The sequence below is a fragment of the Vulpes vulpes genome, chromosome 1 (genome assembly GCF_048418805.1).
Source record: "Vulpes vulpes isolate BD-2025 chromosome 1, VulVul3, whole genome shotgun sequence".
NCBI lineage: Eukaryota > Metazoa > Chordata > Mammalia > Carnivora > Canidae > Vulpes > Vulpes vulpes.
Window position 1 is genome coordinate 134,605,924 of NC_132780.1, and position 16,372 is coordinate 134,622,295.

At 43.0% G+C, this 16,372-nt stretch overlaps 1 protein-coding gene across 2 annotated transcripts in view; it reads left to right on the top strand.

Annotated features, from left to right (window-relative positions):
- The first annotated feature begins 2,076 nt into the window (after positions 1 to 2,076).
- RAB44 (RAB44, member RAS oncogene family) overlaps positions 2,077 to 16,372 on the top strand; it is a 35,325-nt gene continuing 21,029 nt past the window's right edge. Inside the window, exons 1-2 of one of the 2 annotated variants that reach the window (XM_025991157.2) lie at positions 2,077 to 2,313; positions 5,629 to 5,846. In XM_025991157.2, the coding sequence (XP_025846942.2) occupies positions 5,640 to 5,846 (207 nt within the window). In that variant the 5' untranslated portion in view covers positions 2,077 to 2,313; positions 5,629 to 5,639. The remainder of the gene's footprint in view (positions 2,314 to 5,628; positions 5,847 to 16,372) is intronic. The other variant, XM_072745985.1, reaches the window with a different exon arrangement.

The window sequence follows — 16,372 nt, forward strand, 5'->3', positions numbered from 1 at the left end:
TCATGAGAGACACGCAGAGAGAGACAGTGGCACAGGCAGAAGGAGAAGCAGGCTCCCTGCAGGGAGCCCGATGTTGGACTCGATTCCGCATCCAAGGATCATGCCTTGGATGCCTTGAGCCAAAGGCAGACAAACACTCAACTGCTGAGCCACCCAGGTGTCCCATAAATAAAATCTTAAAAAAATGTTTTTAATTAAAATAAAAAACTATCCCATGATTTCTTTTAAAAAAAAAAAAAGATTTATTTACTTACTTGGAGAGAGAGAAGAGAGAGGAAGGACCAGATGGAGAAAGAGAGATCTCCAGCAGACTCCCCACTGAATGTGGAGCAGGATTCAGGACTTGATCTCACCACCCTGAGATCGTGATCTGCCCCAAAACTATGAGTCAGATATTGAGCTGACTTGAGCCACCCAGGTACTCCTATCCCATGATTTCTTTCTGCCTTTCATTTTCTTTTGTTAAGATTAATTGATTGGTTGGTTGGTTTTTTAGAGAGAGAGAGAGAGAGAGAGAGAGCATGCACATAAGCAGGGGAGGAGGAGAAGAGAGGGAGGAGGAGGAGAAAAGCAGATTCTCTGCAGAGCGAGGAGCCGGGATGCGGGGCTTAGTTGAATGAGCAGAAATCAAGAATCCCAAGTATCCTGCTGAGCCACCCAGGCACCCTATCCCATGATTTCTTACAGCATTTGTTCTAACATACACAAGAGTGTAGAGAGACTAGAATGAGCGGACAGTAACTTCACTAACTTCAACAGTAAGTAGAACAGGGCCAGGACTTTATTTCACGTGCTCCACCTGTTCTCCCACCCTTCCATTATTGTGAAACAAATCCTAAACTTATAACTTTATGATCTTTTAATGTTGAAACTTCTGATCCATCTGGAATTATTTTATTTTATTATTTTAAAAAAGACTTCATTTATTTAATTTAAAAATACATTTCCTAAAAATCTTATTTATTTATTTATTTATTTATTTATTTATTTATTTATTTATTTTAGAGAGAGAGCATGCACATGAGTGGGGAGTGCAGAGGGAGAGGGAGAGAAAGAATCTCAAGCAGGTTCCATGCTCAGCACAGAGCCCGATAAGAGGCTGGATCTCACAACCCCTGAGATCATGACCTGAGCCAAAATCAAGAGCTGTACACTAAACTGACTGAGCCACCCAGGCACCCGGGATTTTATTTATTTTTAAGCAATCTCTACACCCAATGTGGGACTCGAAATCACAACCCCAAGATCAAGAGTTGCATTCTCTTCTGACTGAGCCAGTGAGGCGCCCTCATCTGGAATTATTTTAGAGGTAGAGCTCCAGTTTCACTTTTGCAGATAGCTAGCTCATTTTTCAAACCGTTTATTGAATAAGCCATCTTTTATCCACTGATTTAAAATGCCACTTTTGTTTATTTATTTTTTTAAAAAAATATTTTATTTATTTATTCATGAGAGACACACAGAGAGAGAGAGAGAGAGGCAGAGACACAAGGAGAGGGAGAAGCAGGCTCCATGCAGGGAGCCCGACATGGGACTCGATCCCAGGTCTCCAGGATCAGGCCCTGGGCTGAAGGCAGCGCTAAACCGCTGAGCCACCCGGACTGCCCTGTAAAATGCCACTTTTAATATACATTAAATTCCCATATGTACTTGAGTCTGTTCCTGTCAATTCTGTTCCATTAATTCATCCCTGTATATTCATGCACTGGTATCACACTCTTTTTGGTTGTAGCCCTACGGTATATTTTGGTATTAAGTTAGACTATTTATCTAAAAGAAAATTTGGATGAAGGCCTCCCCTGATATTCCTTACCACCTGAGGGTGAGAACCTGAGGGAAGGCACGGTGTGCAGTTACTCCAGGATGGTTCATACACCCAGCTTTAGCCACAACTGTGCCCATCAACACTCTGGTTGGGACAAGGCATAGCAACATGCTGGCAACCGGAGACTCAGTTCCAGGTTCTGGCCTTGCCACTGAGAGCTGGGTGACCTTGAGCAACCGGTCCTCCCCTTCAGAGCTTCTGCTTAGAAGGACCTCCCTCTCATTCCCAGCACTCTCTAATTCTACGATTTTAGGGTGAGAGACCTGAGGAGGACCAGGCAAGATTATGAAAGGACAACCAGTGCTTGCTTCTACAGGAAGTCCCATAGATAACACAGGAGATTGGCTCGCTGGGGAACGGAAAGAACGATTAAGCAAGAGACAAGACTGTTAACAGTGCCAGAACTCGTGGGCTCCTGGGGGCAGCGGTTGCCTCAGCGCCAGGTCCAGGAGGCCAGGACTGTGTGCACGACTGGGAGCCTTTGAGAGGTGGGAGCCACCTGGAGTCACAATGCTCTTTATCTTTGGAGGGGCTGGGGTTGGGAGAAGGAGCAGTGGTCCCCATTTGGCTCCAAGGACGCAAAGATCTGAGCCCTTTTTTCTCAAGAATTTGGAGCTCTCTGCATGGTCCAGTGAGGGTGCTGGGGCAGGGGGCTGGGATAGATTGCCTACCACAAGTGGCCATGTGATTTTGGGCAAGTCACCTGTTTTCTCAGGTGCCTGGTTTCTCTCTTCGAGTCTGTGAGAAGAAGAGAGAAGTAAGTAGACTAGAGCAAGGCACTAGGTAGTCTCTCAGACCCACCAACTTACAATTTGGGTTCTGTGACCATCACTATTACTGGTAGTTATTGAATGACGTGAATGGAGTGAGGAGAAGACCCAGTTCTTTGCCCGTCTGGTGAAAGAATGAAGGAATTGGGGGAAGCCCTAGGGTAGCCGTTCCCTACCCTGTTTTTCTTATAAGGCTCTTCACTCCCTGACCCAAAGCCTATAGTGTCTGTTCCCCTAACCCAATGGAGCAAGATCCATTTGTTCTCAACTTTGGCTTCCAACTTTGTCTGGTTTCTCAGGTGAGGAATGTGGGGGAGAGAGGGGAGTGCTGAGGGTGCCAATGTGTGTTCCTGGTCACCAGGGGCTTCTAACGGTTTAGGGTATGAAGTAGGGATGATCCAGAGAGGGGAATGTGGCAGAGGATGGAGGAGTGCCCTTGCAGGCTGACTGTGAGGGGTGTTGTTCTGAGTGACTCCGAATGGGCAGGGACCCTCGTACATGCCAACAACCTGTGAAGAATGTCCTATCAGACCCGTGAGGGAGTGGTCAGTGGTGGGAGCTGGCTGAGGAAGGAGTGTGTGTGTGTGTGTGTGTGTGTGAGCACCCATGTATGCACAGGTAAGGAGTGACAGAGAATGTCCCCTACTATCTTTGGGTGGTCATGCTTGGCCATGAAAGGGGTGCAGACTGTTTTTAGGGTGTGCTGTAAGGCCATGAGGGGAAGGGGAGGGCCAGAGAGAGAGAAAGAAGCAGGCTCCCCACTGAGCAGGGAGCCTGATGTGGGGCTCGATCCTAGAACCCTGGGATCATGACCCAAGCTGGAGGCAGATGCTTAACCGACTTAGCCAGTCAGGCGCCCCCAGAATTTATTTTAGGATTCTAGTTTCTTTTACTTGTGGGAGTCCAGCAGACTCAGTGATGTGGCACCCATATCACTGTAAACTCTTCGCTTAGTGTTTCAGTTCTGGAAGCTTCTGCCCTGAGAATCTTATCTTGCTGCCTCCTGTATGTTGTCTCCAACGGAAGTACATGTGCACCTTGAGTTTCCAAGTGTTACACCTACAGGCAAAGCCAGCCCACTCTCCCTGCTCCCGAAGCCCTTGTCCCACACACTCTCTGTCAGGTCCACACAGAGATGGTGGCATCTGTGGTCCACACAGGGGCCTTTGGCCACCAAGGAGGTACCTCTCCAGGAAGTGGTCTGGGGGGATCCTGGGGGGATCCTATTCTACTAAGCGTCATGGCTTGGGCAGGCCTTTGCATCTCAGAGCCTTTCTTGGCCTGCTCACAGGTCAAGTAGGAATAAATTGTATCTGTACAGTACTCGGCTTTTATGAGGCTCAAATGGAATCTCCCCCCCCCCCCCCATTTGTAGCCTTTGCTGGTTCACGTGTGTAAATACTCCCCTGGTGGCTGGCTGATCCCATGCCACTGGAAGAAATGTGCACAATTGGCTTCTGCAAGCCCCTCAGACCCAGCTTTGCAGTTTTCACCTATGAGCTTTAAACTGCATCTGAAACAGACTTGACAGGCCCGAGAGAGAGCCATGGGGACAGCAAGACAGAGAGAAACAAATGCAGAGATAAACCACACAGGAAGAAAGAGAGAGAAAGGCTGGCGGAGAGACAGAGAGGAGACACTTGACTTCTCTTTAAAGTCTGGGGAACTCTGCAGGCTGAGGAATGGCCTTATTCAAGTCCTATGCAGCCTGTGTCAGAGAACTTGCCTGAAGGGAGGCTAGACCAGTGGTGCCAGGACCCTAGAAGGAACCCACCGTCCCTCCGTTCAGCCTGTCTGTGACCTTCCACCATAGCAGAGAAAGCCCAGAAGAATCTTCTTGTTCCTGCTGGCTCACACTGCTCATGTTTCTTTGTGCGTGCCGTTCGCTGCTTCTAAATCCCACCTGCCTTCTCTAGAGCTTGGCTCCAGTCCCACGCCCTGCAGGAAGCTGCCTGCCCGTGTGCCCAGCAAGGCCTTCGCACCCAATGGAATTTTATGTACCCCTTGCTTATTCCCCCAGGGCAGGCCCAGACTGGATATCTTCCAGACTCCTTGGGGTCTCGCCTAGACAAATCTTCATCCATCAAAATCCTAATCAATTGACTGACCCAATACTTTCAGTGATAGTTGGGAAGACTCCAATTAATGAATTGGACAACCCGTACATGAGCACCTACTGTGTGCTAAGGAGCTGGGAGCAATGTGGACCAAAGTGCACAGTGACATCCATAGGGGGAGCCCAGAGCATCACGGGGCCACAGCCCAGGGGGCATTGAACACTGCTTGAAGTGTGGAGACGGCTGCAGGGAAGGCTTCTCGGAGGAGGCAGTCTCTAAGGTGAGGGAGGAAGAGGCATCATTAGGTGCAGGATAAGAGAGTTGGGGAAGCTGGGCAAAGGGAGCAAAATGGGAGAGAATCTGATATTCTAGGAATGGAGGTGGTTCAGCAGACTTGACAGACCATGAGGGTGTGGGAGAGAGTGGGATGAAGCAGGGTGCAAGTCTGTAAGAGCTACTGATTCCTTGGTGCATGTGTCCAAGGAGCAGGGAAATGGTGTTTAGAAATTTAAAAAAAAAAAAAAAAAAGATTGGAGGTCAGGTGAGATAGAGGGAGGAAGCAACCTCCAAGGTGAGATATGAGGAAATGAGCTGGAGAACTAGCAGGAGAGACAGATGAGACAGCGAGATCCTGGACAACCGTGTGTCTGCACCCTCGACTCAAAACAGAACCTATCCTGCATGGGGCTCTTTTCTATAATGGCCAGAGAGGACTGGTGATGAGGAAAGATCTAACAGAGATGAGGACACATGGATACCTTGGGGGAAAAGCATTCCAAGCAGAAGGAACAGAAAGGGCAAAGGCCTCATGCTGGAAGCCAGGAGGTGGGGGAGGGTCCCGAGGTTGGAGAGGCCAGCTGGGGTCCAGTTAGCTTCATCAGCCGTGGTGTGTTTTCTCCAAGAGCCGTGGGAGGGTTTTCAGCACAGTGACTGTGCTCAGCAGCCTGGTGCCACCTCTCCATTCTTTGGTCCCCAGGCCAAAGCAGCATGGAGAGTGGACAGAGAGTGCCCCGAAAAGGCCGCAAGCTGGGCTCCAGCCGCAGGCGGCAGATGCGAGAACCAGCTGATGGCCAGGATGCTCCCGTGGCTTCAGAGCCAGAGCCCTTGTCCTCAGAGGTGGCTGTGGAGCTGCAGCGTTTCTTCCAGGACTGTGGTGCCAAGGAGAGGGGCTTTGTCACCCGCGAGGACCTGGCGGTGAGTCCACATCCCTAGCTCACCCTCTGAATCCCTTTTCTGTAGCCTCCTGAGACTTCCTATCCCAGGAAAGCAGGGCAGGCCTGCTTTTTCCCCTTTCTCTCATCTAAAATTTGCTCTCAAAGAGGAACTCTCATGCACTGTTGGTGGGAATGTGAATTGGTGCAGCCACAGTGGCAGATGGTATAGAAGTTTCTCAAAAATTTTGAAATAGAAATAATTCCTCTATTGGGTATTTACCCAAAGAAAACAAAATACTAATTCAAAAAGATATCTGCATCCCTATGTTCGTTACTTATAGTAGCCAAGATATGGAAGCAGCCTAGTGTCCCTTGATAGATGAATGAATAAGGAAGAAGTCACACACACACACACACACACACACACACACACCACACTGGAATATTACTCAGCCACAAAAAGAATGAGATCTTCTTATTTGTAACAACATGGATGGACCTAGTGGGTATCATGCTACACGAAATAAGTCAGACAGAGAAAGACAATACTCTATGATTTCACTTAGATGGAGAATCAAAAAACAAAACAAATGAACAAACAAAAAGCAGAAACAGACCCATAAATACAGAGAACAAACTGGTGGTTGCCAGAGGGGAGGCAAGTGGAAGGACAGGTGAAATGGGTGAAGGGAAGAGGGGGATACAGGCTTCTGGCTATGGAATGAATGAGTCATGGGGATGAAAGGTACAGCATGACGAATATAGTCAAGGGTATTGTAATAGTGCTGTATGGTGGTGGCTACACTTGTGCCGGACACAGCGTAATATATAGCTTTGTCCAATCACTATGTTGTATATCTGGAACTAATGTAACATTATGTGCCAACTATACTTCAATTAAAAATTAATTAATTAGGGGTGCCTGGGTGGCTCAGTTGGTTAAGCCTCCAACTCTTGGTTTCAGCTCAGGTCATGATCTCTTGGTTATGAGATCGAGTTCCATGTCAGGCTCTGTGCTGACCATGCAGCCTGCATAAGACTCTCTCTCCCTCTCTCTCTCTGCTCCCTCACTCTCTTCCCCTCCCTAAAAAAACTCCAATTAATTAATTAATTAGTTAAACAAAATACAAAGATCAGTGGGCAAAAAGCATAGTTTGTATGCAAAGAAATGTTCTCTGTGCTAGTTGACAAGCACATGTATTTTCTGAAGCAAATAAATAAATATGATAAAATTTGTGCTCAGAAAAGGTAAGTAATTTGTTTATATTAATATGTAAATGGATGATCAGGCATTACGCATTCCCATCTTTCAGAAATATTTGCACTTAACAAAGGAAAGGACCTCACACCAAAGAAGGAACTTGCAAGTGACATAATTTTAGGCCCATTGAGCAGAGAAGTTTATCCTGGGGAGCAGAGTCCTACAAACCATGTCAATGACTATAAACGTCAGTGACACATGAGATTGGCCAAAGTTGTGTGTCCCACCCAGGAAGGAGTCTTAGGCTCTGGCCTAGACCAATGTGACTGATATTTGGTTTTTCCTCATTCTCTGCAGAGCGGCCTATGTGGGTTGCTGGAATCTCACTGGGCCTACTGTCTCCTCTGGATACTTTTCCATGCTCCAGACCTTTTCCTGCCCCTGTCAAAACTGACTTTGCCTGTGTTCTATCCTCAGGGCCATAACAAAGTACATGCAAACGGCTGATACTGAAATTGAATTTTCACAGGCGCTTGACTGGCTCAGTCAGTAGAGCATGTGACTCTTGATCTCAGGGGTCATGAGTTCAAGTCCAACGTTGGGCATAGAGATTATTGAAAGAAAGAGAGAAAGAAGAAAGAAAGAAAGAAAGAAAGAAAGAAAGAAAGAAAGAAAGAAAGAAAGAAAGAAAGAGAAAGAAGAAAGAAAGAAAGGAAAGAAAGAAAGAAAGAAAGAAAGAAAGAAAGGAAAGAAAGAAAGAAAGAAAGAAAGAAAGAAAGAAAGAAAGAAAGAAAGAAAGAAAGAAAGAAAGAAAAACTTTCTCAGGGTAGCCTTTACCAACTCCCTCAAATAAGTCAGTTTCTCTCTCTCTCTCTCTCTATATATATATATATATAGATAGATAGATATAGATATAGATAGATATAGATAATTTTCAAAAGGATAAAAAAGTAAATTAAAAATCAAGTAAATAGGTGCCTGGGTGGCCCAGTTGGTTGAGTGGCTGCCTTCAGCTCAGGTCATGATCATAGAGTTCCAGGATCAAGTCTCACGTCTGGCTCTCTGCCTAGTGGGGAGTCAGCTTCTCCTTCTGCCCCTCCCCCACTCGTGCTTACTCTCTCTCTCTCTCTCAAATAAATGAATAAAATCTTTTTTAAAAAATCAAGCAAGGGCAGCCCCGGTGGCGCAGTGGTTTAGCGCCGCCTGCAGCCTCGGGTGTGATCCTGGAGACCCAGGATCGAGTCCCACATCGGACTCCTTGCGTGGAGCCTGCTTCTCCCTCTGCCTGTGTCTCTGCCTCTCTCTCTCTCTCTCTCTCTCTCTCTCTCTGTTATGAATAAATAAATAAAATCTTAAAAAAATCAAGCAAATAAAAAACAGCACTCATCAAAGTTCTTATCTAGTTAATTATTATTACTAATTAATGAAGGAACCACTAAGATGTTATGATTGGCTCAAAAGCACATGAGAAGCCAGTATACAGTATTTAAAGGCAATTTGACAGGAGAGTGTTAGGATAAGATTGCTGAGTTCAATTTTTAAAATGGCTGATGTCCAACAGGCCGTAAATCTTTGGGGTTAGTTGTTCTACAAGACAAAAATTATTTTCATCTCTCCCGGGCAAAAATCTGCAAGTTAACAAGTAACTGCAGCAAGTCTGGGACTTTTTAATTAAAGATAAACAATGAGATGGACTGAGTACATTCCTCTAGTCTAGACAATGCTTGAAGGGACGTGTTCTCTACCTTTTGGCCTGGTTTCCAAGTTTCCAGTTATTCAGATAATTTTCTGTGATGATAAATAATCTCCCAAGTCTATTCCCAATATAAAAAAGCCTCTCATTAGGTTTCCACCTATTCCCATCCATGCAGCCAGGGTATGAATGACACATGGGCATGGGTTTGCTCTGCAAATATACACTTTGAAAATATTAAGCCATTTTCGCTTCTGTCCAGATGTTTTCACACAGAATCTGAGATTTAAAACCTCTGTTATTTGCTCTTCTACCTAGAGTGAATCTCTGTCCCAGTTTGCCAGGGGCTGGAAGGATGCCTGGGATGTGGAACTTCCAGTGTCAAAACTGGGAATGTCTGGCGCAGCCTGGGTCAAGCTGGCCACCCAATTTCTATGCTCAGGCCAGGAATCTAAACCCAGGACTCTTTTTTCACCTGTCACCTGCAGCCCCTATAAGTGCAAGGAGTTTCCTTTCTTGAAATTCCCAATTTTTCTAAGGTCCTTCTCCAGCCCAGAAGTGGCTTTCCTTATCAACTGGTTCCAGGCCAGGTTGTTGGGAGGATTTTGCAAATATTGATTCCATGGCTGTTCCTTACAGTAGACTTGTCACATATGATTGAGAATTAGTCTCCAACATGACAATCTTTTTTTTTTTTTTAAGATTTAATTTGTTGGGCAGCCCCGGTGGCTCAGCAGTTTAGTGCCGCCTCAGCCCAGGGCATGATCCTGGAGACCCCGGATCGAATCCCTTGTCGGGCTCCCTGCGTGGGGCCTGTTTCTTCCTCTCCCTGTGTCTCTGCCTCTCTCTCTCTCTCTCTCTCTGCGTCTCTCATGAGTAAATAAATAAAATCTTAAAAAAAAAGATTTCTTAAAAAAAAAAGATTTAATTTGTTTATTTGACAGACACACAGAGACACAACACAACCATGAGTAATAGCAGGCAGAGGGAGAAGCAAACTCCCCACAGAGCAGAGAGCCCAATGTGGGGCTCAATCCCAGGACCCTGACCTGAGCCGAAGGCAGATGCTTAACTGACTGAGTCACCCATGTGCCCCCAACATGACACGCTCATTACACAATTGATTCATCCAACTACATCCCAGCAAAAAAGGAGGACAAATTGTTATTGAATCCATGTAAATAACTATATTGCCATGGAAAGTAAGGAGGTTCAGTAAAAGTATCAGTTTCTGAATCAGGAGGGGGTCAATGAGATTCAAATAATATTTAAAATGTTTAATTTTGGGAGCACCTGGGTGGCTCTGTGGTTGAGCGTCTGCCTTTGGCCCAGGTCGTGATCCCAGAGTCCTGGGATCGAGTCCCGCACCAGGATCCCCACAGGGAGCCTGCTTCTCCCTCTGCCTGTGTCTCTGCCTTTCTCTCTGTGTCTCTCATGAATAAATAAATAAAATCTTAAAAAGGAAAGTTTAATTTCAGTTTACAGAAGCTGCAATCTACTAAACTGAAAGTTAGACATGGCTCAAGAAGACAAAAATCTTCCTCATAGATCCAGAAAGATAGAATAAAAAATAATACCAACTATATTCCCAACAAATAACCACACCTCCATTCTCTTGAACCATTCATTCAGTTCTACATCATTAATTCCTGATCTGCTAGATCTTGAGTGAGCTGGCTGCTTCTGGACTCAAGAGTCTTAGAAATTATCAGCCTGCCAGCTTGGCTCCCTAATGTCAGCTCGGAATCTTTGTATCCATGTGAAGCATCAGTAGTTCAGAGAACCTGGTACAATCCTTTTCCACGAGGCTTCGGGTCTGTACTTTGTGGCTCATGGCTTTTAACTGAGGTTTCAGGCCAGGGTAGGAAAACAGAGACATTTTTGGTAATGAGACTGAAAAGCTGTGGTTACTTATTACAGTAACTATTAATATCGGAGTGGAAGATGCTAAAATTCTCTGTTGGGATACAGCACGTAACTATTTTGTAGGGTTTGATAAGTGTTTCCTCTGAAGATAAGCACTTATCAAAGATCGGCAAAGGCACTGAGAAATCTCCAGGGCCTTCCTATAAAGCATGCAATTTCTGAAGTCTTTATATGAATTGCATTCTACCTACATAAACTTAGCCTAGGAAAGCCTGAACATCTCTTCTGATTTGATGGTTCTTCCCATGATGTTCTTTTTTTCAACCCAAACCATATATATACATATACTTTTTATTTTTAAATTTTATTTAAATTCATTTCATTAACATATAAAGCATTATTGGTTTCAGAGGTAGAGATCAGTGATTCATCAGTCTCATATAATACCCAGTGCTCATCCCATCACATGCCCTCCTTAATGCCCATCACCCAGCTACCCCATTCCACCACCCCCCCTTCCCCTCCAGAGACCCTCATTTTGTTTCCTATGATTAAGAGTCCCCCACCAAAAAAACAATAAGAGTCCCTTACGGTTTGTCTCCCTCTCTGATTTTGTCTTTTATTTTTTCCTCTCTTCCCTTATGATCCTCTGTTTTGTTTCTTTGATTCTACATATGAGTGAGATCATATGATAATTGTCTTTCTCTGATTGACTTATTTTGCTCAGCGTAATATCCTCTGGTTCCATCTGTATCATTGCAAATGGCAAGATTTGGGGTGTTTTGATGGCTGAGTAGTATCCCACTGTATACATATATATAGACCACATCTTCTTTATCCATTCATCTGTCTGTCAATGGATATCTGGGCTCTTTCCATAGTTCGGCTATTGTGGGCATTGCTGCTATAAACATTGGGGTGCAGGTGCCCCTTCAGGTCACTACATTTGTATCTTTGGGGTAAATACCCAGTAGTGCAATTGCTGAGTGGTAGGGTAGCTCTATTTTCAACTTTGTGGGGGACCTCATAGAGAGGCTGCACCAGCTTGTGTTCCCACCAAGGAGGGAATGTAAGAGGGCTCCCCTTTCTCTGCATCGTTGACAACATCTGTCATTTCCTGACTTGTTCATTTTAGCCATTGTTCCTGGTGTGAGGTGGAATCTCACTGTGGTTTTGATTTGTATTTCCCTGATGCCAAATGATATTGAGCATTTTCTCATGTCTGTTGGCTATTTGTACGTCTTCTTTAGAGAAATATCTATTTATGTCTTCTGTTCATTTCTTGATTGGATTATTTGTTCTTTGGGTGTTGAGTTTTGATAAGTTCTGTATAGATTCTGGATACTATCCTTTATCTGATATGTCCTTTGCAAACATCTTCTCCCATTCTATCAGTTGTCTTTTGGTTTTGTCAACTTTTTCCTTTGTTGTGCAAAAGCTTTTTATCTTGATGAAGTCCCAGTAGTTCATTTTTGCCTTTGTTTCCCTTGCCTTTGGAGATGTGTCTAGTAAGAAGCTGCTGTGGCCGAGGCCCCAAAAGGTTGCTACCTGTGTTGTCCTCTAGGATTTTGATGGATTCTTGTCTCACATCAATGTCTTTCATCCATTTTGAGTCTATTTTTGTGTTTGATGTAAGGAAGTGGTCCAGTTTCACTTTCCTGCATGTGGTTGTCCAATTTTCCCAACACCATTTGTTGAAAAGACTGTCTTTTTTCCACTGGATATTCTTTCCTGCTTTGTTGAAGACTGGTTGACCACAGAGTTGAGGGTCCATTTCTAGGTTCTCTATTCTGTTCCATTGATCTATGTGTCTGTTTTGTGCCAATACCATGCTGTCTTGATGATTACAGCTTTGTATAGAGCTTGAAGCCTGGAATTGTGATGCCACCAGTTTGAGTTTTCTTTTTCAACATTCCTTTTTTTTTTTTTCAACATTCCTTTGGCTATTCGGGGTATTTACTGGTTCCATTCAAGTTTTAGGATTATTTGTTCCAACTCTAAGAAATAAGTTGATGGTATTTTTTTTTAAGATTTTATTTATTTATTCATGAGAATACACAGATTGGAGAGAGAGGCAGAGACACAACACAGGCAGAGAGAGAAGCAGCCTCCATGCAGGGAGCCGGACGTGGGACTTGATCCTGGGGTTACCCTGGGCTGCAGATGGCGCTAAACCGCTGCGCCACTGGGGCTGCCCAAGTTGATGGTATTTTGATAGAGATTGCATTGAATGTATAAATTGCTCTAGGTAGCATAGACATTTTAACAATATTTATTTTTCCAATCTATAAGCATGGAACATTTTTCCCTTTCTTTGTGTCTTCCTCAGTTTCTTTCATGAGTGTTCTCTAGTTTTCTGAGTATAGATCGCTTACCTCTTTGGTGAAGTTTATTCCTAGATATCTTATAGTTTGGGGTGCAATTATAAATGGAATCGACTCCTTAATTTCTCTTTCTTTGGTCTCATTGTTAATGTATAGGAATGCAACTGATTTCTGTACATTGATTTTATATCCTGCCACTTTGCTGAATTCCCGTATGAGTTCTAGAAATTTTGAGGTGGAGTCTTTTGGGTATTCCATATAAAGTATCACGTCATCTACACAGAATGAGAGTTTGACTTCTTCTTTACCCATCCAGATGCCTTTTGTTTCTTTTTGTTGTCTGATTGCTGAGGCTAGGACTTCCAATACTATGTTGAACAACAGGGGTGAAAGTGGACATTTCTGCTGTGTTCCTGACCTTAGGGGAAAAGCTCTGTTTTCATATATATACATGGATATTACACATGGATACTTTTTCAAAAGTTTAACCTCCATCCTCCTAACCCAAGCCATATGTAATATCAGATTTTTTTTTTACAGGTTAAACCCTTAGTTTTTATTTTCATCTACATGCAACAGATATTGTAAGATTTCTCTTTATTGATATAATCAGCTCACTATCTTTTAGGAGCAAGTGTTAAACATAACTGTTTTATTTGTATTAATTAACCTTAATGAACTTTATTTTTTTAAGATTTTATTTACTTATTCATGATAGACACAGAGAGAGAGAGAGAGAGAGAGAGAGAAACGCAGAAACACAGGCAGAGGGAGAAGCAGGCTCCATGCAGGGAGCCCCACGCGGGACTCGATCCCAGAACTCCAGGATCACGCCCCGGCCAAAGGCAGGCGCTAAACCACTGAGCCACCCAGGGATCCCACCTTAATGAACTTTAAAAATACTTCATAAGTTATTCGTATTGTCCAAAAGGACATTAGAAATATTTCAGTATCAAGGATTTGAAGCAAGAATTTCCTTATGATTTTTGAAAATTATTTTTTCAGGTATTTTTAAATTGAGTCATAACTGACATTATATTAGTTTCAGGTATATAATGTGATGATTTTATATCTGTATATGTTACAAAATGATCACCACAATAAGTCTAGTTAACAGCCATCACCATACAGTTACAACATTTTTGTTCTTGTGATGAGAACTTTCAAGATCTACTCTCCTAGCTACTTTCAAAGATGCAGTTCAGTATTATTAACTATTGTCACCATGATGTGACAATATTATATCCCCATGATTTATTCACTTTATAACTGGAAGTTGTACTTTCTTTGACCCTTCCCCCTGCAACCCCTGCCTCAGGCAACCACCAATCTGTTCTCTGTATTCATGAGCTCAGTTTTTCGGTCTGTTGGTTAGTTGGTTGGTTTTAGATTCCACATATAAGTGAACTCATTCAGTATTTATCTTTTTCTGTCTGACATAATTCATTTAGCATAGTGCCCCTCAAGTTCCATCCCTGTTGTTGCAAATTGCAAGATTTCATTCTTTTGTATGGCTGAATAATGTTCCATTGTATATATATCCCACGTATTTATTTGTTCTTCCATCCATGAGCATTTAGGTTGTTTCTATGCCTTAGCTATTGTAACTAACGCTACAATGAATGTGAGAGTACAGACATCTTTTCATATTACTGCTTTGTGTTAGCTTCAGGTAAATAGCTAGAAGTAGGATCGCTGGATCCTAGGATAGTTTTATTTTGAATTTTTTTAGCAGCCACCATACTGTTTTCCACAGGGACTGCATCAATTTACATTCTCACCAACAGTGCACGAGTGTTCCCTTTTCTCTACATTCTTGCCAACGCTTGTTATTTCTTGCCTATCCTGCTCTTATGATAGTGGTGAAGTATTTAATAAAGACAGAGAACGATATCCTAAAATTTTTTCCCCTAAGTTTAGGATCTTATATTGGGAAGGCAAAGTCAGAAGAACTATCGGAGAAGATTTTGGCCACTGGATTAAGATAGGATCATAGGAGCCTGAGAAATAGTACTTCGTTACCTATTTAATCAAAGTGACAATAAAATAAAATATTTTGAGATAAACATAGAAGAAGGTAATATGACTACAAGGATACTTAGCTCTTTCATAAAAGAGGTGCCTTAGATGTTTTATAAATGAAAATATGATCAAGCCGAAACAGAGAAGTTTATTCTGTTGACATATGGAATAATTTATCTTGACAATTTACACAGAAGATAAATAGTAGCTACTTTTTAACTCCTGCTAAGAGCTCTACAACCAGTTCATCATTTTAATGGAGATAGAACTGAATTCTAGTTTTTGCATTAATATAACATGTGGCATATAGCATATAACAATTTTAAAAAATTATTTATTTTAAACCCATCAAAACAGAGACAAATTTGTCACTTGGCAAAAACACATTTCATAGCTTATTTTCAGACTTAGATATTATAAATCAAGGCAACTAAAATTCCCTTTCAGCAAATTCTTCAAGTTTGTATTTTCATCTCTTTTCATGTTCTGAAACAATCAGACACTTAAGACAAAACCACTCCCTTATTCCTTAGAAAATCAAAACGTATCCTGTTTTCCTTGCAGACACAGCTGTATCTCTGCCACCGTTGGTCCTAGTAGAGGCTCAAATATCCGTAGTGATTATAACTTTTAACCAAAATAACTAACTTCTATTTCACAGAAAGAGCTGGGATGCAAATAATGGAGCACTATCTGTGTTATTTAAGCATTTTAGTAGATTTAGCAAAGTTCACAAACAGACACGACACAACATTTTACAGTCACACATATCCCTTGCACAAGTTTTTAAAAAATTTTCATGAAAGGGGGGCCTGGGTGGCTCAGTTGGTTAAGCGTCTGCCCTCAGCTCTGGTCATGATCCCAGGGTCCTAGGATCAAGCCCCGCATCGTGATCCCTGCTCAGCAGGGAGTCTGCTTCTCCTTCTCCCTCTGCCCCTCCCCCTGTTCCTATTCTCTCTCTCTCAAGTAAATAAATAAAAAATCTTCAGAAAATTGTCAAAAAATATACATAACATGAAATCTGCTACTTTAAGCATTTTTATGTTTAGAGTTCAGTGGCATTGGGTGCATTTCACAATTGGTGCAACCATCACCACCACCCATTTCCAGATCTTCCCCAACTGAAACTGTGTCCCAGAGTTCCCATTCCCATTCTCCTTTCTCTTCATCCCCTGGAATCCCCCACTCTCCTTTCTATGAATTTGACCACTCTAGGTCCCTCATATAAGCGAGAAAATATAGTATTTGTCTTTTGTGACCCACCTCTTTCACTCAGCATGATGTCCCTAATGCTCATTCATGCCATAGCAGGTGTCAGAATTTCCTTCCCTTTTAAGGCTGACCAATATTCCACTGTATGTATAGACCACATTTTGTCTTTCTGTTCATCCCTCAGTGGATATTTGAGTTGCTTCCATCCTGTGGCTATTGTGAATAGCACTGCTATGAACTTGGGTGTA